This window comes from Trichosurus vulpecula, chromosome 5 (genome assembly GCF_011100635.1).
Source record: "Trichosurus vulpecula isolate mTriVul1 chromosome 5, mTriVul1.pri, whole genome shotgun sequence".
Lineage (NCBI taxonomy): Eukaryota > Metazoa > Chordata > Mammalia > Diprotodontia > Phalangeridae > Trichosurus > Trichosurus vulpecula.
The window spans coordinates 218,667,608-218,694,672 of record NC_050577.1 but is presented as its reverse complement, the minus strand read 5'-3'; the positions used below and the strand labels follow the sequence as shown (position 1 = coordinate 218,694,672).

Sequence of the window (27,065 nt, the reverse complement as noted above, 5' to 3'; positions counted from 1 at the left end):
TAGCACTAACTGGGAGATGGAGATCATACTGCAAACCAATCACATAATTTCTCAGGGAAGCATCCACATCCCTTAGGGAAGAAATCATCTGAGCTCTGGCAAGGGGCAAGAAGACACTGATATGGAGCAATGGGGGAGAATGATGGAAAATCTCAAGCTATCTTCAAATGATCTTATATGGGTCTCAGAGATGCGAAAGCCTGAGGCAAATACACACACACACACACACACACACACACACGTGTGCACGCGCATGCATGGGTGTGCATATGCTTGCTGAACGTGTATGTGGGTGTTTGCTTGCTAATATTAGAAAAAATCTGGTGATTCGATTCGATTCAATTAATCTGTGTAGTAAGCCTATGTCCAGTTTAGCAGGAGGGAGAGCAAGCCTTCTGAGTTTATACTGCATGGGGACAGACCACTCCAGAGGCTGGTAGTCAAATGATCAGTGAGAGAGAGAGGAATGGCATCAGAATGAACTGGGGATGCACCAGGCCATACTTAGGAGCCACCAGAGACCCTGATGGATATGACTGTTTGTAACAGAAAGTTATGTTTCTCTAGTACAAGTCAGAAGACAAAGAGAGCTCTGTAATCAGGCAATCTTTTTTCAATTAGTTCCAACACATCTTCTCATGTATGGACCACACAGGCAAAACAGGACAGCACTCATGGTCACACAGACCTCAAAAACAAAACCAAACCTAACCTAACCTAACCAACCAACAATCTTTCCTGGGCCCAGTCTACCTGGATTCATAATGTACTGTGCAGCAGGGACAGTGAGGACTGAGGATGTGCTTTCATGTAACAATTACATTTCAGTCACTTTATGACTTTTTGTATGCCATCTTCCTAATGAGAGAGTTAGCCCAAAAGCATTTATTAAGTGCCTACTATTTGCCAAGCACCATGCTAAGGGCTAGGGATACAAAGAAAGGCAAGACAGTCCTGGTTCTCAGGGAGCTCACAGCCTAGTGAGGGAGGGATGGGAAACTTGAGGGGAGAAGAAAAGATTTATTATAGCTGCCATGGTGACTAGTATAGGGAATCAATTAGGAAGGTATATAAGTGTTGCCTTGCTGCGGTGAGGGCCCAGTTCAGATTACCTAACATAAATTGGTACTACACACAATTAGAACAGTTTTATTGTTTTTTCAAGCTCCATTTAGCAGCACGTGAGTAAAAGTGAAGGAGGGAAATAAGGGAGTGGTTGGGATTTGGCAAGGCATGATCAGCAACAGGACAAGGGAGCAAGGGATTCAAGAGTATAATGTAGAGTTGAATTGGCTCAGTAAGGGGTCAGAATTTGGAAGTCAAGAAAGTATAGTCAGAACAAGATTAATGCCTTGGGATTCTATTGAAGGATGAAGGTTTTGGTGAGAGCAAAGAGGAGGTTTAGATGGAATGAAGCATATACAAAGATGGAAAGATAACGAACATCATCATCAAAGAGTTTTCAGAGCTTTGGAACATAGAAGTAGAACATTAGTGGGTAGTAGCGTGACCATTCCCATATGTAGCTGAAGTGGAGTAGAGACACAGAGTGTTGTAGTTAAGTAGACTGAGGAACTGGGAAGTTATGGCATTTGAGCAAATATTAATATGTTTATTAAAGTCTTCTAAAATGAGGAAAGGAGTTCGATGGAAAGGAAGACTGTGAGACAGGCACTGAACCCACTAAAAAAGGAAAAAGAATGTCTGGGACTTGGTTGAGAACAGCTATCAGAATCTAGATTGAGTGACAAATTTGTACTGAATGAACTTCAAAGAATGAAAGGTTGCCAAGTGATAAGGGAAGTATGAAAGTAGCAGTGAAGAGTTCTGATTTTACTGTCAAAAGCAAGTAGATCAGTGAGGTATGAGCGAAAGTACTAGATAAGTACTAGAAAGAGTGATGAGGGAAGTGATGTCATCAGGAGGGAGCCAGTTCTCAGTGAGCGCCAAGAGATGGAAGGAGTGCTAAAGGGAAAGCAAGTTTCCTAATTATGGAGTGGACTTCCAGAGGGCACAATGGAAGGAGTGGGAAGATCTAGAGTGGGCCATTGCAGGGGGCAAGGTTAAAAGAGATCAGAATTAGGGTGTAGACACCTAAGGCTGGGGAGCTAGGGGTTAATTTTCTGGCATCCAGGTGTGGTGTCACAAAGACCCCTATGATTGCTAAGATGCTGAAAGAGAAGTATTTCTCTGTGTATTGCTAGGATTCATTCAGACCAAGGAAAAGACTTTAAGAGTAAGTTACTCAAGGAAGTGTTGGCTTGGACAAGAATCAAAACGGCCAGAATCATGCCTCACTCCCTTTAAGACCTGTAGTCTGAGAATGTTAATAAAAGGCTTCAGAGCATGTGTAGACCCTGAGGCCTGAATAAAAGGCTCAGTGGTATTAACATGAGAAACCAAGGTACTTCAGACACATAACCCTTTTGAGACTTCTTTGGCAGAGCTCTCCCTGAAATGGGTTTGGGGGCACAGGATCCCTATAAGGGAATTAAGCAGAGTTACATGGGGATAGAATTCTCTTTACTTAATGACTGTGATCTCAAGTGAAGCTATTACCAATTACCTCTAAGGTTTCTCCTTGTGAATAAGCAATCATGACTCAGCATTGGGCAGCTTAACTTCTGAAGAGGACCATAAATAATCCTTTTGCAATTAAACCAAACATAGATTAAATAAGTTAAATAATCAGACACTACCAATATAGGTTAGGCAAACAAAACTGATTTCTTTACAACCAGAAAAGAGATTTTTATTGAAGAAAGAAATCTGATTCTCAAGTTTATTTAATCAGTGTTTGCTCTCTGGGACTTGTAGTTTCTTTGGATAATTTTCATTGACATATACCAATAGGCCTTCTTTCAACTAAAGGGATTTTTAAAAATGTACTATTGTAGTCAGATTGCCATTTTTCTTATAAAGCAGTGGTGTCCACAGCCTGATCCCTAGGAGCAAGTGTCATCAATCAGAATCCATCCAAAGTTAGAAAGATGGGTTGTATCTCACCTTTCTCAGGCTAGCCAGTTGTGGGGTTCATCTTCAATATAACTGCCCCTATTCTTATCCCTCCCAACAGTCCATTCTGCTCCTTTTCTCCATTGTCCAAACTCCCAGTCTTCCCTACTCTGAGTAGGGTATAAGCCATTCAGGGCAGTTATAATCTAACTATTACCTGGGCACCCATAGCAGCAGTTGCACAGGTATCATTGGGAAAATACCACCACAACTACCACCATCGGCACTGGCACCGGCACTGAAATGCCTACTCCCAAACCACTTCGTGGTAGAGGTGGGCAATCGGAGGGTAAGCTTTGTGATCTGGGGCAGTGATAAGTGAGTGAGAACCCCACCTTGCCTCTGTTCCTAGGGCACAGTAAGTGTCACAGCCTAAGCAGGTTGGGCTGGGAGTTGCAGTGCACACTTCATTATAGTATCTTTCTGTCTCAAACCCAATCTTTTTTTAAACTTCTCTCTTACTGCTGAGAGCACCACCATCCTTTCAGTCACCCAGGTTTGCAAATTCAGTGTATTCTTGGACTCCTCACTTTCTTATTCCACACATCCAAAAGAGCTGCCAAATCTTGTTGTTTCTACCTCTACATCTCCCTCAAATCTGTCTTCTCTCATATGGCTGCCATCCCAATTCCATCTCCATCACCTCTCATTTGAACTATTGCAAAAACATCCGCTTCAAGCTGTTCCCCTCTTCAACTCATCCCCTACACAAATAACAAAGTGATTTTCTTGAAGCACAGGCCTAACCGCATCATTCCCTTAATCAATAAATTCCAGTGCCTCCCAAATGACTCTAGGATCAAATATTATTTCATCTATAAGTCATCTTTTAAAATTTTTTTAATTTTGGCGTATGTATAATGCACTTTATAAAAAGATGTGTAAATATTTGATGTGTATTCTCAAACATTTTTACTGATGTAGTACATGATCACAAAAGCTTATACACCACTGTTTAAAGGAAGAATGTAGATACTAGATATATTTAGGTCCCTTAAAATATAAAAAAGTTATTTTCTTCACAATTAAATTCAACAGATTTGTAACTGAGAATGGCCTTCAAAACAGGTTTACGAGGCAATGACTTACTCAGTGGAATGGATGGCTAAAATTTGTTACTTCTTTCTGATCTAGAAAAGCATATTAGTAACCAAGATTTTTTTAAAAGTATCATTTTCTTCAAGGCAGCATTCAAATAAAAGGCTCCAGTATATTGAAGGATGCTGAAGAACAATGAATAGGCCTCTATGTGATTTGCATTCCTTTATACTAAATGATTCCTGGTAACTGTGAAAAAGTATAAACTTCTCGGGGTTGATGTTTTACAACCTGAAGGTAAAGAGTTCTAGATTTTGCAAAATCTGTGTAAAAATATGCAACATAAGTTTGCTAAACTATAAAATGTAGGTAGTATCTTAACAATAAAGTATTCCATGCAGTCGTTGCAAAACTGATTTTATTTCAGATTTCTTTTCATTTCTAAAGGATATAAAAAGAGGACATAACCTACATGATCTTCCAAGTAACATAATAAATACTATTAGCAAAATCTAGAAATTAGTTGCTCAATGGTAGCATACAGAAATGACCAATACACATTACCTTATTTAATAAGATATGACCAAGAAACCTAAATGTTGCTTAATAACAATAATAGCTCATCCTTAGTTCTTTAGTTTACAAAGTACTTCCTTTACAAAATTATAACCTAATCAAATCAGATATGGAGTAAGAAAGAACTATGGAGATCTTGTTAGGCTCTAAATGGCTATAAAGATAAAATAATAAATAAAATGCAGATGGTTTCTGGCCCTTGGACCTTGCTTACAAAGGTATTTTCAAACTCTTCACTTTCTATTCTGTTTTCCAACAGCTAGCTTCCTTCAAGCTTACACAGGAGTCCATCTTGGATACTTGTTAACTCTATCAGAACATGAGTCATCAGAGATTAGGAACTATTTTTGTTCTTGATTCATAAGAAAGGACTAAAGATTATGTATCTTTATATCTGCCTTAGTAAATATAAAAAGCATACCATGCAGCCTTGGTACTAGTAGTTTAGTGGGGGAAGGGGAAGAATACCTTAGATATGTTTCAAGAAGAATGATTAAAAACTGTGGAGGTTCAGAATGACAATCAGAGGAGAGAGTCTTAAGACGAAGAAAATAAGAACAAATAAAAAAAGACAAAGAAAAGGAGATAATTGAGGAACAACAGGAATTTGTGAACTGAAATCTACCAGAAGGTTTTCATTTCCATTACCTTCATAGGGGCGCCTTCTCTTCCCTTACACATCCATTGCTTCTAATCTATGAATCTTCACTAGCAGATCCCATACACTGGTATGTCTTCTAATGTCATATATAAAGACAGCTCCCTCTACTTAATCCTCACTAGGATTTACTGGAATATCAACAATCACATTGGCATGCCAGTGGGTTTAAGATTTAGCAACCTCATCTTTTTCTTGAACGTACCCTGACTTACATCACTACTCCTGAAAAGAGGAACTTACAAGTTAATCAACAACATATAACTGATTTTTGCAAGATGGTGATCTTTCATTCACCAATTTGATGACAGTGAGTATTCCGGGTCTTGCACACATGACCAGCTTTTTGCAAGTTGAAGAAGCTATAAAATTAGAAGGGTCTTCAGTTGTTTTATAAAAGAGCCCAGAGTAAATAACAATCAGAAAACAAAGAGGGCTTCTGTAACATACTGGAACTGGACTTTGTAATTTCTAAATATCCTTTCCTATTTTATGCTATATGTTCTTCATGTTTATTCAAACAATACTTTGTTCCAATTTTATTTGCATAAAATGTATGATGATTTTCATAGACCTCCTCCTCCTTCTTTGTCATGGCTCCTATTTACAGGATTTAAATTATAGGCCTAGAATATGAAGGACCTTATTTTCTCTGTGAAAAATCCTTTTATTGACATGAGCCAAAACCAAATATATATGTATAGTTATGTATATATGTGTATGTATCTATGTATATACACACATACCTTTATCTAAAGAGACCGTATTCATATATGTATATATACACACACACACATACACACACACACATATACACGCCATATATATGATATAGACTATAAATGTTGGTTGTTATCTGACTGTGTATGTGTATGTATATATATATATGTATATACATACATATATATGCACATACACATTCAGATAACAATTAGCATTTATGATCTATACCACAGACTTTCACAATCCCTTATCTTTAATATTAGAACAGGGGTCTTAACCTATTTGTGTCATAGATTCAGGTTTATAGCCTGGGTGGCTGGGAGGGTGGTGATGTCTTTGACAGCAATACAGACATTTGGAAGAGGGAGAGAATTTGGTGGGAAGGGTAATGAGTTCCATTTTGGACATGTTGAGTTTGAAATGCCAATTAAGATCCACTTCATGATATACAGGAGGAATTGGTGATAGGGGATTGGAGCTCAAAAGAAAGTGAGAAACTAGGGATAAATAGATAGATCTGACAAAAATTATGTATGTAGAGATGATAAATAAATCCAGGAAGGCTGATGAGATCATCAAGCAAGATGGTATAGTGGAAAAAGAGAAGAAGATCCAGAGCCTTTATTTTTTTTTCTTTTTTAAAATTAATTTATTTTTAGTTTTCAATATTCACTTCCATAAGATTTTGAGTTTTAAATTTTCTCCCCCTCTCTCCCCTCCCCACTCCCCAAGATGGCATGCAATCTGATATAGGCTCTACATATACATTCTTATTAAACATATTTTCACATCAGTCATGATGTAAAGAAGAATTAGAACCAATGGGAGGAACCACAAGAAAGAAGAAACAAAATTGATGATGGATTCTTGAAAAGCTTTGGTAGTTCCTACCAATCTGAAAAGACTAGGCATAAAAAATGTATGATATCTGAGGACAGCCTTATTAAGTTTGGAGAGGTTCCTGCACAGGTTGATGATTCTAGCCACTCCAATTCTTAATTAGTGACCATCCGCCAAACCTACTAGCAGTTTTATCCCTGACTCATTTACTCTCCTTCATCGCAAACATCCAATAAGTTGCCAACCTTTTCTCTTTTATTTCTTCAACATCTATCAAATCCTACTTCTTCTCTACGCTCACAGATACTCCCATGATCCAAGTCCTAGCCTTCATCGCCTCCTGCCTAGATGATTGCTTCTGTTGTTCAGCCGTCAATGGCCTCTTAACTGGCCTTCCTGACTCAAACAATCTCTCCACTCCAGTTCATTCTAAGCACAGCTGCCAGAAGGATTTTCCTTAAACACAGAGCTACCCATGCCACCATCCTATATACCCCACTGGCTCCCTACTGCATCTACGTTAAAACACAAATTTCTCCATTTAGCTTTTAAAATCCTTCACAACCCGGCCCCAGCCTATCTTTCTAGTCTCATGCATCTTCCAGTCTCATGCTTGCCCTTCTGCACTCTATACAATTCGGCTAAACTGTTCTCCCTTGATTCCTTGTACTAGCCTCTCTACCTGCCTTTTCTGCCTTTGCACTGGACATCTCACCTCTACCTCATGAAATCCCTCTCTTCCTTCAATTCACAGCTCAAACAGCACTTTCTATATGCAGCCTTTGCTTGCCCCAAATGCTAGTGCTCTCTCCCCTAACTACCTTCTAACTATTTTGTATATATTCTCTTTATAATTATATTTATAACCACAAATATAAACATGTACCTGATGATATAATATATACATACACACACAGATATATACACTCTGATATAATCTCCTTCAGAGTAGGGATTGTTTTATTCTTTTTGTTTTCCTAGCACCTAGCACTGTTCTTGGGACATAGTAGGCACTTAATAAATGCTCATAGATGAAGTCATACAGGGAAATTGGTAGAGGAAATATTCATGCTGATGAAATCACAGGTCACTGATGTGGTTGACTATACAGTGGGCTCTAAAACCTGTTGTTATCCTTACAGTTTTTAAATCACAGAGATCCTTATAGATGCTATCCAAGGCCATCTCCAGTCGTTCTGTTCTATATCTTGCCACTGGACCCAGATGGCTCTGGAGAAGAAAGTGAGACTGGTAACTTTGCGCAGCCCTTCCTCACTTAAATCCAATTCACTTGCGAGTCATGGCATCATCTCCCTGACATCATGGCCCTCTTTGAGAATGAAGGGCAAACAATAACAATAGCTTGTATTTCTTCAAAACCACATTTTTTTTACTCAAATGCCACATATGCCCTTGGAACTCAAAGATATTCAGCTACCTATAAATAAAAAAAATATGACTTACTGATTAACGAAGAACAGTCATTATACTTTAGTACCTGTTAGAGGATCATTTCATACTGGTTGAGTACCTAAGTATTAAAATTACTGAAGTCCTTGCTTGCTGATCCTTTACATTTGCTTTCAAGTCCTATTTATTCCTACTGAAAACATTTTGCTCAAAAAAACTTGGTGATATTTACTTTCTTTTGTCAGCCTAACTTACAAGAACTACTGTATTCACATGATAATCCCTATAAGTCAAGTAATTTGGCCACTATCTGAGAACCACTATAGTTTGTGTGCTCTTTTACTCACAGGGAACTCAAGGGTGCCCTGGCACAAGACTGTGACTTGAAAATGTCATAGGAATGACTATCAGAAAAGTAAAATGTCCAAAATTTCTGGAAATCGCAAACAAAATAAAAATTTTTTGTGATACATACATTAGCATCTTGGATTAAAGCCCACAGTCTTCAGAATAAGCTGGGAAAATCCTAGATCCTATTTCTTTCTATCCCAAACACATCTCAACGAATTGTAGCCTCCCACTGAATCCTCTTCTTGTTATGCCCAATAGTTAACTTCAGTAAATCAGAAATATTTATGAACCAGCACAAGCATATCACCACTCACAAGTATTCTTTCTTTAAAGGGTATTGCTTTTCTTTTTTAAAAAAAAGTTTTGATCTTTTTTTATATATCAACATTACTTCCTACTGACTCTCTCCAATCCCTTATAACAATGAAGTATATTTAAGCAAAAGAGAGGACCTGGATTCAAATCTCACCCCTGATGCTTTTCTGACATTTGCATCTTTTACTGTGATTCTTAAAAGGAGAAGTAACAATATCATTGTTTTACATTTATACTGTAATATAAGTTTTACAAATCACTTTTTCTCAAAACAAACCAGTGATTTTTTTAAAAAAGCATTATTATCCTCATTTTTGCAAATAAACCCTTGAACCTCCGAGGTTAAATAATATGAAACCAGTGAAAGTCTGAAGCAGGATTTAAACCCAGATGTTCTGACGACTGCTCTTTCACTATTCAACCCAAAGGGATCACACTTCTAAGGTAGCGATTTCTGATGCTTTCACCAAGAAAGGAAGGCTATTTGGGGAGCAGAAGACTCGTCTAAACTGCACCACATAGACAACTGTGTAAAATGCTCTGGAAATCTCCTTATGAAAGAGCTTCTAAAGGCCTAGTTGTTTCCTGGTCTGGATGGAATCATAGCATATGAAGCAAAGAAAACCTGAGACCCTCTGCATTCCCTAAATGAACAGTTAGAGCTATTGGAAAAGGAGCTAGTTCATTGAGTGCAACCCCCTCACTTTACAGATGAAGAATCTGAGGCTGACATGAATCTTCTCACATCACTGAGGTGAAATTTGTTGACCCAGTGTTGTAGAGATGGTAAGTATGTGAATCAGGTTTTGAATTTGCCTCTTCCTGGCTCCAAGTTGAGCATTCTATTTACTGCAACATCTAAATTTGAGGCTGAATGATCCATACAGCTTATGCAGCTTTCCTACTCCTTGGTGAGTGGAGTAGCAGGGTCAAGGTGAAGATAAAAATAGAAAGGAAGCTTCTCTTTTGGTAGTGATACCTTGCTGGGCTCCTCCGAACATTTCCGGAAACTTTATAAGATGGACCTTCAAGGACAATAACATTATTGAGGTCACCAACTTTATTTCTGACCTTTCCATGCTTCTCTTGATTCTTGTGTTTGAAAGTCAAATTTTCTATTCAGCTCTGGTCTTTTCACTGAGAAAGCTTGAAAGTCCTCTATTCTATTGAAAGTCCATATTTGCCTCGGAGCATGATACTCAGTTTTGCTGGGTAGGTGATTCTTGGTTTTAATCCTAGCTCCATTGACCTCCGGAATATCGTATTCCAAGCCCTTCGATCTCTTAATGTAGAAGCTGACAGATCTTGGGTTATTCTGATTGTGTTTCCACAATACTCAAATTGTTTCTTTCTGGCTGCTTGCAGTATTTTCTCCTTGATCTGGGAGCTCTGGAATTTGGCGACAATATTCCTAGGAGATTTCTTTTTGGGATCTATTTGAGGAGGCGATCGGTGGATTCTTTCCATTTCTATTTTGCCCTGTGGCTCTAGAATATCAGGGCAGTTCTCCTTGATAATTTCTTGAAAGATGATATCTAGGCTCTTTTTTTGATCATGGCTTTCAGGTAGTCCAATAATTTTTAAATTATCTCTCCTGGATCTATTTTCCAGGTCAGTGGTTTTTCCAAGGAGATATTTCACATTGTCTTCCATTTTTTCATTCCTTTGGTTCTGTTTTATAATATCTTGATTTCTCATCAAGTCACTAGCTTCCACTTGCTCCAATCTAATTTTTAAGGTAGTATTTTCTTCAGTGGTCTTTTGGACCTCCTTTTCCATTTGGCTAATTCTGCCTTTCAAGGCATTCTTCTCCTCATTGGCTTTTTGGAGCTCTTTTGCCACTTGAGTTAGTCTATTTTTTAAGGTGTTGTTTTCTTCAGTGTATTTTTCAGTATTTTTTTGGGTCTCCTTTAGCAAGTCATTGACTTGTTTTTCATGGTTTTCTCGCATCGTTCTCATTTCTCTTCCCAATTTTTCCTCTACTTCTCTAACTTGCTTTTCCAAATCCTTTTTGAGCTCTTCCATGGCCTGAGACCAGTTCATGTTTTTCTTGGAAGCTTTTGTTGTAGGCTCTTTGACTTTGTTGACTTCTTCTGGCTGTATGTTTTGGTCTTCTTTGTCACCAAAGAAAGAATCCAAAGTCTGAGACTGAATCTGGGTGTGTTTTCGCTGCCTGGCCACGTTCCCAGCCAACTAACTTGACCCTTGAGTTTTTCAGCAGGGTATGACAGCTTGTACACTAAAGAGTTCTATGTTCCAAGCTTGGGGGATGCGCCAGCTCTGCCACACCAGCACTCCTCCTTCCCCAAGAACCCCCAACCCGGACTGGACTTAGATCTTCAGCAGGCTGTGCACTCCTGCTCTGATCTGCCACTTAATTCCTCCCACCAGGTGGGCCTGGGGCCGGAAGCAACTGCAGCTATAGTTCTGTAGCTGCCCCACCTTAGCTGCCCCCGGGGCGGTGGCCGAACCATGAACTCTTTCCACTCCTGCAGCTTTTCCCACTAACCTTCTCTGTTGTCTTTGGTGTTTGTGGGTTGAGAAGTCTGGTAACTACTGCAGCTCACTGATTCAGGGCGCTAGGGTACGCTCCGCCCGGCTCCTGGTCTGGTTGGTCTGCACTGCCCATGCTGGGCTCTGCTCTGCTCCATTCCCAGCTCTGTGTGGGACAGACCTCATCCAGAGACCATCCAGGCTGTCCTAGGCTGAAGCCCTGCTTCCCTCTGCTATTTTGTGGGTTCTTCAGTTCTAGAATTGTTCAGAGCCATTTTTTATAGGTTTTTGGAGGGACTCGGTGGGGAGCTCATGCTAGTCCCTGCTTTCCAGCCGCCATCTTGGCTCTGCCCCTCCCCAATCCAGAGCCTTTAGTAACTCTGATGGTGAGTGGTCAAGACATGAACAAAGAACCAGCAAAGGAGACTAAGAAGGAGCAGTCAGACTGATCAGAGGAAGAACCCAAAGAGCAGAGTTCATGAAAATCCAGGGAGTAGAGAGTAACCACAAGGAAGTGATCAATAACATCAAATGCTATAAAGAGCATTTAAGCAGGATCTCTTATCAAATATCATTTGGAAGTGATAAAATCAATAAAGTGAACCCTGAGTGACAATGACAGAATGAAAAGTTTAAGAACTAAAGTATGTTGGTGTGTCCATAGATTCTTTTAAAATGCTTTACTGCTATATGAAAAACAGAGCCACCAGAATAACATCACAGACCCAAAGATAAGCTAATTACCATTCTTATTTACAAGCAGAATTACCAAATGGGGACCTATAAAAGAACTAAAATTGCTTTATCTGACTGACTCTGTAGTAGGACTTAGCCTTATATCATAGAGAACTAGGGTTGTAGTTTTCCAAATGGCATTGAAAGTCTGATTTTTGTGAGGCTATTGAAATTAGGTACCATGTCATTGTTAGCATTTATTGAGCAAGGTATAATGTTTCACAATCACTTAGCAGTTAATCAATGAGTAGTTGAAAGTACTGCTCTGGAAACTGAGGCGATGAATGTGGTTATGTTATCTGCTCTAAACCATCACAATGAAAGTCATGAGCATTACTGGGATTATGATCTGGACTTCCCAATTTCTAATCTCATGCAAAAAATCAAGACTTTAACTAAGAGAAATCTTTACAGACCCTTAAGAATGTTATATTTGTGTATATGAATAGAGGAAGGTAAATCATCTTCAGAGCATATGTATAGAAGGAGGTGAATCATCTTCAGAGGACCCCATTTTTCCTCCCTAAAACAAAACAAAACTTTCAAACCTTGTGAAAACAATTGAAGAAAATTACAATGGTTTCTCTTATGCAAGAGACTGCAGTAACAACTGACCTTTCAAATGACTAAGAAGTAGTTTTTGGTTAATTACAGCAGGTGATAGGATCTACTTTTTCAACACAAGGACAAAAATCATTCACTTCATTGAACAGCATTGGTGTGGCTTAATGTTTGTTTTCTTTTCAGTTTAGATAATTCGGCCTACAAAAGTAGTTAAATCATCCAAAATAGAGTTCTTTGGACATACTGCTGACAGATGTTCTTTTCATAATGACAATGACCAACTAACAATCTATTAAGGTTTTTAAAAAATCTTTCCTTGGAGATATTTAATAGTTTGCTTAGCAACTCATTTGTGTTGAATAATTTTTATGTTCCTAATAATAGAGGGCTGGACTACATGAATCTTTAACCTTTAGAATTATGTCATTTACTTAAAAATTCAGAAAAGAATTCTTTTAAAACAATGCATTTTGGTGCTTGAGTATTTAATGATACTTCTTAACGAAAGAAAAAATATTGAATTGGAATCGTGTCTCAAAATTCACATCCTGGACATCAGTTGTGTGTTATTATTTCTGACTACTACTGAGCGAAGTGTTACAGTTTCCTTATCATACAGATGTACAGTCCATTCACATGTGTTTTTTTAAGGCTGAGGTCACATCTCTTTCTTTCCTCCAACTTCACAATCCGTTTTGTACTTTTTATGTTTTGTGTTCATTATTTTAACTCCAAAATCTGCTATTGCCCATAATTTCATAATTTTTATTCTCCCAGTCACAAATATAACATATAATAAATATACGACAATCAACCAACTAAGTACCCTCTATGTGCTAGGTACTGTGCTGGGCACTGGGGATATCAGTATGAAGAATAAATCAATCCCTACTCAGAAGAAACTTGCATTCTAATGGAAGAAGAACCTGGCACATACAGAAATGTAGACAGCATAAATATAAAAGGAATAAATACAAATACATGCAAAGTACTTAAATACAATTTAGTTTAGGAGGGAAGAAAGAGCAGTTTCAGAGTAATCAGAGAAGGCTTCATGCAAAAGGTGTTGTCTTAGCTACATCTTCAGGAAGAGAGAGACTGTGAGGTGTGGATAAGAAGGTAGTGCATTCCAGGCATAAGGGATGGACAATTCAAAGAGCAGAGATGGGAGCTGTAGGATAGGATGTATGGAACAGAGAGAAGACCAGTTTGGTTGGACTGTAGAGTGGAGAAGGAAGAGTAATGTTCAGTAAGGCTGGACAGATAGGTTGGGAATAGGCTGTCTAAGGCTAAACAGAGGAGTTTATGTTTTAATCTTAGAGGCAAGAGGAGGCCATTGGAGTTGATTGAGTGGCAGAATCAAGTGGTCAGATCTCTGCTTAAGGAAAAGGACAGCACTCTGTAGGATGGACTGGAATGGTGAGAGACTTGAGGTACGGAGACCAGTTAGAAGGCTGTTGCAATCATCTAGGCAAGAGGGAATGAGGACCTGAAATAATGTGCCATCAGTATGGGGAGAGATAAAAGGTCAGATGTAAAAGATATTGTAAAGACAGACATAGGAGGATTTAGCAAGGGATTGGATTTGTGGGATGAGGCAAAATGAGAAGCTAAGGAAAAGGACAAGGTTTTGAACTTTGAGACTGGAAGGCTGGTGGTGTCTTTAAAAGAAATAGGCAGTCTTGGAAGAGAAGAGGGATTAGATGGAAATATAATCAGTTTCACTTTAAACACGTTGAGTTTAGCATGTCTCTGGGACCTTGAGCTCAAAACATCCAATAGTCAACTGGAGTCGTGGGATTGGATCTCAGGGAAGAGGAGCTAGAGATCTATCCATCCATCTATCTATCTATCTATCTATCTATCTATCTATCTATCTATCTATCTATCTGTCTACCTATCTACCTATCTATGAGTCACCTGCATAGAGATGATAGCTAAACTCATGGAAGCTGATGAGGTTACCAAAAGAAATGGTAGAGGGAGAAGAGAAGAAGATTCAGGACAGAACCTTGGAGAATAGTCAGGGGCTGTGATGTGGAGGATGAGTCAGTAAAAGAGACTGAAGAGTGGTGAGCCAGGTAGTAGAACCAGGAGAGAGGAGTGTTACAACATCTCTCTTTCTCACATCTCCCATACAACTTAGTTGCTAATATTGCATAATATCTCCTGGATCTGTCTGTCGCTTGTCTCTCATTTTCCACTGCCATACCCTTGTTCTGGATCTCATCTCTTCTCACCTGGCCTCCTATAACATCTTACAGACACACACACCCCTCCTAAATATCTTACAGACTCTAAGCTTTTCCAATTACTCCTCCACATTGCTACCTAAACAACTTTCCTAATATTCTGCTCAGATCATGTCACGTCACTCCTCCACTCAAAAACCATCAGTAGCTCCCCATTACCAGAGGACAACTAGTCCAGCTCTCTCATTTGACAGATAGAAAACACTAAGGCTCACAAGAGTGATATGGTATGTCAGGTCAAATAGGTGCTAAGTATCAGAAGCAGGATTTTAATAATAATAATGATGATGACGATGATAAATAGCTAACATTTATGTTATATTAATATAAAATTTATAATGCTTACTATGTTCCAGGCACTGTGCTCAGTGCTTAACAAATATTACCTCATTTAATCTTCACAACGACCCTGGGAGGTAGGTGCTATTATTATGTCTGTTTTACAGTTGAGAAAACTGAGGCAAACAGAAGTTAAGTAACTTGACAGCTAGTGTCTGAGGTCACATTTGAACTCAAGCTTTCTTGATTTTGAATTCCCATATTTTTGAAACTAGGTCCTCAAGTTCCAGAGCCTCTCACTCTCTATCATTCTGTCCTGATTTTTGTTGACATTGTATGTAAGTACTGATTATTTTTGTGGGTTTATTTTGTATCTTGTTACTTTACTGTTCAGTTAGTTCTTTGTTGTTTCTCTAGGATCTTCAAAATAAAACATCATGGACTTGGTAAATAGGGATCCTCTTATCTCTATTTTTAAAATGGCTGTTTCTATTACTTTTCTTATAGCTAGAGCCAGCACTTCTGGAACTATGTCCAACGACCATGGGGAGAGAGGACATCATTGTTTTGTTTCTATACTTAGTGGGAATACTTCTGGTCTTTATCCACTCCAAGTAATGCTGACTGTTGGATTTAGATACATGCTTTCCCTTGTACTAAAGAAGGGTCCTTCTATGCCTGCGGGTTTTAGGGTTTTTGACTTAACATGCCATTTTAACTTGGGCCCAATGTTCTATTAAGATATTTTTGACTTGTGATTCTATTTCCCACCATATTTACTATCCCTTCCACTTTTGTGTCTGCAAATTTGGTCTATATGCTTTCCACATCAGCCTCCAGGTTGATGATGTAATTATAATAACGATGACTAAAATTTGCATTTCCCTCTATAAAGGAAGATTTAAAGTATTGTGCACTTCAGTAAACAGAAAACAAACAAAAGAACCCCAAAGCTGCAAGGCTGTACTACAAATCTATTTGCTAGCACAACACAACTTTACATTCCAAAGCCAGAGAGAGGATGCAAACAATACCAGGGACGATTCCTGATGTTTTAGGTTGCTCCTTGGTACAGAAACTTTATAATGGTTTTGTATATGGTTGGAAATAATGCCCTAGAGAGCACTTAGTGTCCACAACTCAAATTTAAAGTCTATCCTAATGCAATTAAATTGAAAAAAAAAATCAAACTGTATCATATCAGTGTGTTAACGTTACAGTTTCAATCAAAATTATATTCATGAAGCTGCCATTAAGTATAAACATTGGTTACATTGGTAACTGTTTGGCTTAAAATAGTATAGGCTGACTACTCTAATGCCTCCTGCTGGCACGGTGGTGACTTTGCATTCCTGAAGATGGATGCCCTGCAGGGCACAAACTAAGGCAAGTCCTACCAAATTGGAGAGGCTCCTAATTCACACTTGGTGATGGAATATCTGTCTGCTGCCTAAGGACTAGGCGTGCAAAATTCTGAACGGCCCATCACCAGTTTGGCCACATGATGAAGCCCTTTTTCAACACAGAAATTCTGGAAGATAATTTACTAATCAGTGTCAGCAGGAGTAATACACACTAAAAATATCATGGATCTTTGAAGTTTTTTGTTGAGCATGAATACCTATGAACTGGTCACTAAAAAATTAAATTGCTAATGCAAATTAACTTATGTCCCAGCTAGAATAATGATTGTCTTTCACTTTCTTTTCTCTCATAGAACCAACATCAGGTATCTATCACACTTGAAGTATGTTGCTATTGATCATCTTGATAATCCATTTCTATTTCCTTAGAATAATTTTTTTTAGGGTTCTGACATATTGTATAGATGGATTTGAAATATTTCTCTGGGCCATCTCACTGAGTGAAAGATTGATTCTTACCCACTTTTCAAGATAACACAGACCAGGAACTGAGGAAAAAAGAGCAAAAAAAAAAAAAAGCCATACAGCAACTGAGTCCGTATCTCAGGAAGATAACTAACTGAATGGATGTTAATTGAGCTCCAGGGTAAGAACAGAGTTCGCATTTGAACCCAGGCCCTCTGACTTCAGATCTGACATTTTTTCCACTGTACTATCCTATGTTTCCTCCCAAGCAATTTTGGCTAAGACTAGGTCCATGTTATTGACTTGAAATTAAGGTATATGCAAGAACAGAAAGTTTATGTCTTAAAAGATGCTTCTCAAAATGAAACTATTTTTAAACTAAAGACTGGGCTTTTTTTTGATTCTACTCTATCCATTATTTGCTAGAGTTTTGCAATCTTAACGATGAGGCTCCATTGTCATACAATGTTATTCTTCTAACAAACATGAGTCTTCTTCCCCTTGTTAGCTTTGTTTTTATTTACTTCCTATTTATGTTATCAGCATAAGGAAGATGTTTGCAAAAGGTCCAAGAACAAAGTGTCTCAGTAAATTCATGCCCCTTTTAAAAACACACTAGGTCATTCTGTTGATGTAATAACTAGTAACTACTGTCTTAAAAATATTTATATAGAGAGCTGGTGTTATTTTTTTTAAATAAAATACTTTAAATCTCTTTCTCTGAAAAAAAAATCTAACCTAATGGGCCATGTGCATTGTCAATGATCGCTCATCTAAATTTAGGGAAAAATTTTGTGGAAGTTAAGTGGGAAAAATAAATACTGGCTTCATTTGTGCTATTTAAATCCCTGGATATAAATACATTCACATTTTAAACGTGGTAACACTTGGTGTGTGTGCGTATGGTGTGTGTGTGTGTGCTAACATTTTTTACTTTTATTTATAAGGTAGGATTAATTAGGTGTTCTTACCTCTCCTCGGGTACAGGGAAAGGGACTGGAGTATCTGGAAGTACAAATGGCCCCTTTCTCAAAAACATCATCCTCTAGGCCAAAGGTAGCAGAGCAGTTGGCGGCAAAATACTTGTAAGGTTTCCAAGTTTTCCCAAAATCTTGTGATCGCTCTAGAACCATTACTGCTGGTCTAGGTGACTTAAACACCATAATCAGGTGAGTGAAGTAGAATTCAGTCTCCAGGTCCAGCTGGATCTTCTCCCTGTGAGCATCTTCAGCTGACTGCCACCAAGTACGGGGAAACCGGAAGGATGAGTCTGCCATGGAGGAGGGCAGGTGAGCCAGGTGAGGGTGGGCAGCATTGCACTTGTCACACTTGGGCGGCCTGCAAGTCAGGTCAGTGTTTTCACTGTAGGAGCAGTACAGCTCCGTGGAGTTGCGGCCACAGGTGCTATCTGCCCAGAGTCTCCTCCCAAGAGCCAAATTTCCCATCCGAGGGTTACATGCTTTTTCACAGTGGGAACTTACTCCAGTTACACCACTCAGTCCTAAGAAGAGGAATAGAGCATGTGTTATTTGAAACCAGCCCATCTAGAAAGCTGCTCTACTAACCCAGTAAAGTTATAGGGGGCAACATCAGCTGGTGTGATACGTGAGTCAAAGGAAAATACCATCCAACAGGAGCTGGCAGAGTTTCCTATGTGCTTTGTTTTGATGTTCAGATGTAAAACTTAGCTAAAGAGGAAAAAAAATCCCTGGGTGGGAGTGGGGGGGATGCAAAGAGGAGAAAGAGGAAGGAAGAAAGATGAGTTATTGGCCTTAATATAAGCCCCCTGACCTATCTGACTTATTATAATTCTTGTTCAAAGTCCCTGTAAATTAGATATCATGAGAGAAATTGTACTGTTTCACAAAAGTAATTTAGTCATTCAAATACAGTAATGCATTCACATACATTAGAACAAAGCACTGTCAAGCAAGTTTAGGTAAATGACTCAGAAAAAATATGGAACCTTTTCCACAATTTTTCATCCCATGAAAAGATAAATTTCTAACCAGGAACAATATCTGGATACTTAGAAAATAAAACAGGCCAGGAGACTTCCTTTAGGGGAGCAAAGGAAAAGCTACAGATAGTTTGGACTTAAACACACAACTGGGGAAAAAGGTGGTAAGCTGCCAAATGGTAGAAAATCTTATTTTACATGCTGCTGTCATGTCCTCCAACCTCTTTAATGCCTGTTTGCTTTACAGGAGAATGTTTACAGTCTGGCAGCCTCCATCATCATCTTTAAAATATTACCTCTAAATTAAAACACCTTCTTAAAGAAACACAACTCTACTTAATCAATTGTTCAATATACTTTGATGGTTTAAAATTACTAAAATGAAAGTCATTAGTTACAGTTCAGTTTTAACTATATATTATATTATATATATTATTATATATTATAATCCTTTAAATTGTTTGCTATTCTGAACATGCTATACTCTAATCAAATACTATATGCAAATACTGTAAGCAAAAAAATCTATTTTAAAGTATTAGACTGACTTTGAAAAGAAAATGTAAACAGTTTGAAATAGAAAAAGTAACACAAAGCTTAAATTCTAACTAATTAAATGTTTGCACTTCTAAGAGACAGTATCTCTATTCTATTATTGTCATGTCACACAAGCAGTCAAATGACACCATAAACTAAAGCTGGAAAATTTTTGACTCACTATGACTACCACAAACTTCTTCAGGCATCCCTGCACCAAAAATAAAAGGCTTCCCTAGACACATTTTAAAGTGACTTATTAAATTTGGTATTAGCCCTGAGCTCTATTTGCCAATATTCTGATCCCCAAGTGGCCACAGTTAGTTATGGACAGGAGTGCACAAATATACAGTGTACTATGACTCACCTGTACAATATCTCAGGGAAAACCATATACTGCCTGTACAAGTATTTTTGACTTGAAACACTTGCCTTGTGGCATTTATTTACAACCTTTTGATCGCTTGCATGCTTTTGCCACAATATGGCCTGAAAATATGCAAAGGCACACTGGTTTTGAAGAAGAAAAAAGAGCAAAATCTTAAACCATGAAATGCTCCATGTAAAAGTACAGAATTGTAATGCCCCTAAACTAAGGGATAGCCTATATGAACAAGGGGCACCAAATTACTTTATCCAATTAACAGAAGGGACAGGTAAGTGGCACAGTGGATACAGCAAAGGCCTACAGTCAGGTGGACCTTAGTTCAGATTGGGTCTCAGACACTTACTATCTGTGTGACTAGCTGTTTGACCCCGGGCAAATCAATTGACCCTGTTTGCCTCAGTTTCCTCATCTGTAAAGTGAACTGGAGATGGAAATGGCAAACCATTCCAGTATCTCTGCCAAGAAAACCCCAAATGAGGTCAAGAAGAGTCAGACACAACTGAAACAACTCAACAATAAAACTGACGGAGTACTTAGAGATCTTTGATTAATAGGTAATCCAAGTATTTGGATTATGAAATGGATTGGATCAAGACAGAGGGGGAGGAGGGAAGAGGTCCGCTAAAACAAGTTTCCCTGAGTACAAGCTATTCTTATCTATGCAGCACGACAGAAGTCCAAAACAGCGCTTGAATCTGGGGAAATGACAGTAGGGGAAATGAGCTGTCGTCCTCTGCTTAAAGCTCTCTTCCCCTACTCTTGCTAAGAAGTTATGCACACAAGAAACTGGGATGTGGCTATTAAGTGCCAAGGATTGAAACTTTCATCACTTTCATTTTTCCTCAGTCCTCCGAATTGCACTGACACCTTTTTGGAAACCAGGTATCCAGGAAGAACGCGGCCAAGAGATACTGTAAAGAGGCTCCCTAGGACCAATTAACAGCAAACTGGGCGCAGGTGGCCCAGGTACGGCTTGGGCAGAGGTGAGGGGACTGACGATGGAGGCATCTGTCCCCGCGTCGGCCTGCTGTCCAGTCGCCGGGGCAGGAGCTGACACCGCCTCCAACCTCCCGCAGAGCCTCCTCGGGGTACCAGTTCTCTGGGGACGGCCAGCCAGCTCAGCTTCCCTAAGCTCTGTGCAAACATACGGAGAGAGCGCCATCAAAACCCCATTGGAGGGGGCGCATGGAACACTGGCACCTCCCAAGTAGTAGGGGTACTCCCTGAAGTCCCCCGGGGAGGGAGGTCGGTCCCCACCTGGCTCTCTAGTGCCCGGCATGATCCGCTGAGCCTGACCCATCCCAACCCACAGGAGCTCGCTCGCTGGCTACCTCTCCTTCTGCACAGCCGGCTGGGGATGGCGACCTTGGCTCCTTTGTTCCCTCCCAAAGTGGCTGGGCAATTTAAAAAAGCCCGAACCTAGAGGGGGGAGAGAGCGAGACTGCAGAGCGGGCTGGACGCCCCAGGAATATCGGGTCATCCTGGACAAGCCTGTGTCTACGAGGAAGAATCGATCCTATTCTAAGCCGCGGAGAAAGGAGCCCCCGGGGGCTGGAACATGGCCACTCATTTTATCCTGGGCAGCTGGGCTCCTCTACTCCCCCGGCCCGGGCTCCCGGGCGGTCCCCGGGAGAAAGAAGGGCGGAGGGGAATGGGGGAGCGGGCGCTGTCGCCACCAACCTGCGGCCACGGCCGAGCAGCCCCAGAAGAGCAGGAGGCGGGCGCAGCTGCCCATGGCAGGGCGCAGGCGGGCGTGCTCCGGGAGCTGGGGCTCCTCTCCGTCTAGGGCGCCGGGATGCTGCGGGTCCCTCGGGCACGCCGCGGGAGCGGCTGGCGGGGCCCGGGCAGAGAGGGCGCTGCCCGGAGCATAGCCGAGCCGCCTCCCGCCCAACGCCGGCCCGTTCGTTCGCTCGCTCGGTCGGTCACCCGCCGCGGCCACTGAACTTTCCGAGACCTTTCACTTCCCGGCCGCCGCCGCCGCCTCCTGGGCGTCCTGCTCTTCTCCCACCGCCTCCGCTTGCTGCTGCTCCCCAGGCTCCGTCTCGTCTTTCTCCATGGGCAGTTTCATGGGATGCATTTTTATTGCACCGACACCGCGGCGGCGCTCCGGTGCCAGCCCTCCTCCCCCTCCCGCCCGCCGTACCCCCACCCCTTCCTCCTGCCCGCCCCCCGGGCTTGACAGCCGGCGGTGCAAACGGTGCGGCCAAGCTCAGTACTGCAGCCCAGAGAACCCCGGGCCGTGGTCGGGGCCCTGGGGAGGGGGCTGCAGGGCGCCCGGAGCCACACGGCACGCCAGATCCTCCTCGCCTCCTTCCCCTCTGGCTCTCGGCCCTAATACACCAACTCCTCAGCTTCGTCTTCTTCTCTAGCTTCCTGCACCCATCTTGCGACTTGGTCCCCCCTCCCCCGTGACCCCCACCGTTGCCCTTCGGGACCCACGGGCCTCCCCCGGGAAGCTACCTGCCTTCCACCTTCTCCTGGTACATTCCTGAGAATCAGTTGACTCCCTCTCCGTCAGGTCAGGGCATGCCAAAGGGGCTTTAAAAAAAGTGAAACAACAAACAGTCTAGCGCCTCCTCATCACTTCCCCACAGCCTTTCCTCGGGGCTGGGACCCTTATCTCCTAAAAGTCCAATGGCCCTGGCCCACCTGGCAAGAAAAGTATCAAAGAAGACGCCCTAGACTGTTGAGCTTCACAGTACCCAGCCCAACCTAGGGGTTATCCGTGTTACCCAAAAGTTGAGTTTGTCTGCTAAGTGTGGACTGTTTAGGGGCACCTCAGCTCAACGACCACTCCCAGCATTACCTTTGGGCTAGCAAATGAAACAAATCTCAGGGTTAGGTGAAAGTCTGAAGGAGTATATCGATGCCTAAAGGTGGAGGGATTGTTCAAGACGATCACCCCACGACCCTTCTAGCCCTGTGATTCTATTCATCTGTGACAACGCCGTGCCATGGGATAGCTCCTGAGAGCAGCTCCTCAGCAGCCAAAGACTGCCAAACCATAGCCAGAAATTATGGATACTCAAGTAGGTAGCTCAGCGCATAATTCAGAACCAAAGCACAAAGGAGCTGAAATAGAGCTGGACTTGTGGCATTATTTTTATGAACAAGTTTCTGGAAAATGACAAGAGAAATGCAGAGAGTAGCAATAGACTACAGATTTCATTAAAGGGGATTTGGCCTCTCTGAATATTTTCTGGAAAATTAAACAATTCATAAGAAAACACCATTTGGTTGTTGTGTCTATTTGAATGTTTTTTGGCACATTTAGGTAATTTACTATGACTCAGCTGGTGACACATCAGGAATTGTATAGCACCCAAGGGAATTGAGGGTGAGGTCAGGGCAATCCATTTGGGAAACATTTATTTTATTCTATTGGCCAGCACTGGTAAAGGAGTGGTGGGGAATGTGGGGCAGCAATACAATATCACAAGCTTCAAAACAGAACCATTTGGGATTTAAGGTAAAAGCAAAATTGAGACACTCACAAAATCTCACAGATACTTTAAAGATATTATTTCTCTTTGACAAGGAAACATCCTCCCCCTTCTACAATTATTTATTGTGCATGCTTGATTTGTAAAAGCATTACAAAAGGCCCTAATACCAAAGCGAGGAGGCACAGAAAAGACAATGAAATTCACTTCCACACTCTTCTAAAAAGGATTCTACTATGCTTAGGCATAAGAATACCATTTTCACTATGAATTTGCATAGCATTTACAATTTGTACCACATAATCTATAAACATTTATTAAGAACTATATGCCAGGCACAGGGCTAAAGTACCGGGGATACAAAAAGGGGCAAAATACAACCTCTCTTCAGGAAGCTCACAATCTAATGTAAGAGATGTTTTAAAGGTAGGAATAAGATTTGGCAATGGATTGGATTTGTGGAGTGAATGAGAGTAAGAAGTTAAGGTTTTAAGTCCAAAGAGTTCTTCACATTCTGTATCTTGTTGATTTGACTTGAAAAAACTTATGAATTTTAGACAGTCAATAAACATTTATTTTTTTTAAATTTATTTATTTATTTTTAGTTTACCATACATGGTTGTACATAGTTTTGAGTTCCAGATTTTCTCCCCTCCCTCCCCAAGACGGCATGGAATCTCACGTAACTGTCATGTATAACTTTGCATTGAATTAATTTATGCACTAGTCAAGTTGTGGAGAAGAATTTTGACCAATGGAATGAATCATGAGAAAGAAGAAACAGAACCAAAAAAAAAAAACAACCCAAAGACAAAAACAAAAGAGAAGCAAAAAAGGCGAGCATGTAGTGCGCCTCGATCTGTATTCAAACTTCACAGTTCTTTCTCTGAATGAAGATAGCATTCTCCATCGTGAGTCCCCTGGAGTTGTCCTTGCCCCTTAGGTTGCTGAGAAGAGCGCAGTATGTCAGGGTTGGTCCTCACGGAATCCATATATCTGTGGCTGTGCACAACGTTCTCCTGGCTCTGCTCCGCTCACTCAGCATTATGTCGTGTAGGTTTTTCCAAGTTGTTACGAAGTCTGCATCATCCCCATTTCTTATGGCACAATAGTATTCCATCACCTTCATATACCACAGCTTGTTCAGCCATTCCCCAATTGATGGGCATCCCTTTGATTTCCAATTCTTGGCTACCACAAAAAGAGCCGCTATAAATATCCTTGTATATATGGGTCCTTTTCCCGCTTGTGTGATTTCTCTGGGATACAACCCTAGAAGTGGTATTGCTGGGTCAAAGGGTATGAACATATCTAGAGCCCTTTGGGCATAGTTCCAAACTGCTCTCCAAAATGGCTGGATCAGCTCACAACTCCACCAGCAATGCAACAATGTTCCAATTTCCCCACATCCTTTCCAGCATTTATCATTTTCCTGTTTTGTTATTTTAGCCAATCTGACAGGAGAGATGTGGTATCTAAGAGTTGTTTTGATTTGCATTTCTCTAATCAGTAGTGATCCAGAGCATTTTTTCATATGGCTATAGATAGCTTTAATTTCTTCCTCTGAAAACTGCCTGTTCATATCCTTTGACCATTTCTCAATTGGGGAATGGCTTGTATTCCTATATATTTGGCTCAGTTCCCTGTATATTTTAGAAATGAGGCCTTTATCAGAGATACTAGTTGCAAAGATTTTCTCCCAATTTTCTGCTTCCCTCCTAATTCTTGTTACATTGGCTTTTTTTGTACAAAAACATTTCAATTTGACATAATCAAAATTATCCATTTTGCATTTTGTAATGCTCTCTATCTCTTGTTGGGTCATGAATTCTTTACTTTTCCATAAATCTGATAAGTAAACTATTCCTTGCTTTCCCAAATTACTTATAGTATCAGCTTTTACTCCTAAATCATGAACACATTTTGACTTTATTTTGGCATATGGTGTAAGATATTGGTCTATGCCCAGTTTTTGCCCTACCATTTTCCAATTTTTCCCAACAGTTTTTGTGAAATAGTGAATTATTATCCCAGAAGCTGGCCTCTTTGGGTTTATCAAAGAGTAGATTGCTAAACTTGTTGATTTCTCCTACTTGTGTACCTATCCTATTCCACTGATCCACACCCCTGTTTCTTAACCAGTACCAGGCAGTTTTGATGACTGCTGCTGCGTAGTACAGTTTAATATCTGGTGTGGCTAAGCCACCTTCTCTAGCATGTCTTTTCATTAATATCCTAGATACTCTAGACCTCTTGTTTTTCCAAATGAATTTTGTTATTATTTTGTCCAGCTCAGTAAAAAAATTTTTTGGTAGTTCGATTGGTATGGCACTGAATAGATAGATTAATTTAGGTAAAATTGTCATTTTTATTATATTAGCTCAGCCTAACCATGAGCAACTGATATTTTTCCATTTATTTAGATCTGATTTTATTCGCGTGAAAAGTGTTTCATAGTTATGTTCATATAGGCCCTGGGTTTGTCTTGGCAAATAGACTCCCAAATATTTTATAGTGCCTTCAGTAACTTTGAACGGAATTTCTCTTTCTATCTCTTGCTGTTGGGCTTTGTCAGTAATGTATAGGAATGCTGAGGATTTATGTGGGTTTATTTTATATCCTGCAACTTTGCTAAAGTTGTTTATTATTTCAAGTAGTTTTTTACTTGATTCTCTAGGATTCTCTAGATAAATCATCATATCATCTGCAAAAAGTGATAATTTAGTTTCTTCTTTTCCTATTCTAATTCCTTCAATTTCTTTTTCTTCTCTTATTGCTACAGCTAATGTTTCTAGTACCAAATTGAATAATAGGGGTGATAATGGACATCCTTGTTTCACCCCTGATCTTATTGGGAATGCATCTAGTTTATCCCCATTACAAATAATGCTTGTCGATGGTTTTAGGTAGATGCTATTTATAATTTTGAGGAAGGTTCCTCTTATTCCTATGCTTTCTAGTGTTTTCAATAGGAATGGGTGTTGTACTTTGTCAAAGACTTTTTCTGCGTCTATTGAGATGATCATATGGTTTCTGCTAGTTTTGTTGTTGATATGGTCAGTTATGCTAATAGTTTTCCTAATATTGAACCAGCCTTGCATTCCTGGAATAAATCCTACCTGGTCATAGTGTATTATTCTCGTAATGAGTTGCTACAATCTTTTTGCTAATATTTTATTTAAAATTTTTGCATCAATATTCATTAGAGAAATTGGTCTATAATTTTCTTTCTCTGTTTTAACTCTACCTGGTTTGGGTATTAGTACCATGTTTGTGTCATAAAAAGAATTTGGTAGGATTACTTCACCTATTTTCCCAAATAGTCTACAAAGTATTGGAATTAGTTGTTCTTTAAATGTTTGATAGAATTCACATGTAAAACCATCTGGACCTGGAGATTTTTTCCTAGGGAGTTCATTGATGGCATGCTCAATTTCTTTTTCTGATATGGGGTTATTAAGAAATTTCACTTCCTTCTCTGTTAGCCTGGGCAGTTTATGTTTTTGTAGATATTCATCCATATCTCTAAGGTTGTCAAATTTATGGGCATACAGTTGGGCAAAATAATTCCTAATTATTGTTTTGATTTCCTCTTCATTAGAGGTGACCTCACCCTTTTCATTTTTGATACTGGTAATTTGATTTTCTTCTTTCTTTTT

General features: G+C 40.0%; 1 protein-coding gene across 4 annotated transcripts in view; it reads right to left on the bottom strand.

Moving 5' to 3' along the window:
- NTN4 (netrin 4) overlaps positions 1-27,065 on the bottom strand; it is a 247,983-nt gene that overhangs the window by 135,834 nt on the left and 85,084 nt on the right. For 2 of the 4 annotated variants that reach the window (XM_036759924.1, XM_036759926.1), the window contains exons 1-2: positions 21,644-21,846; positions 18,050-18,579 (exon numbers count right to left, since the gene is read on the bottom strand). In XM_036759924.1, the coding sequence (XP_036615819.1) occupies positions 18,050-18,579; positions 21,644-21,698 (585 nt within the window). In that variant the 5' untranslated portion in view covers positions 21,699-21,846. Of the gene's footprint in view, positions 1-18,049; positions 18,580-21,643; positions 22,083-27,065 lie in introns of those variants that run through there. The other 2 variants (XM_036759923.1, XM_036759925.1) reach the window with 2 other exon arrangements.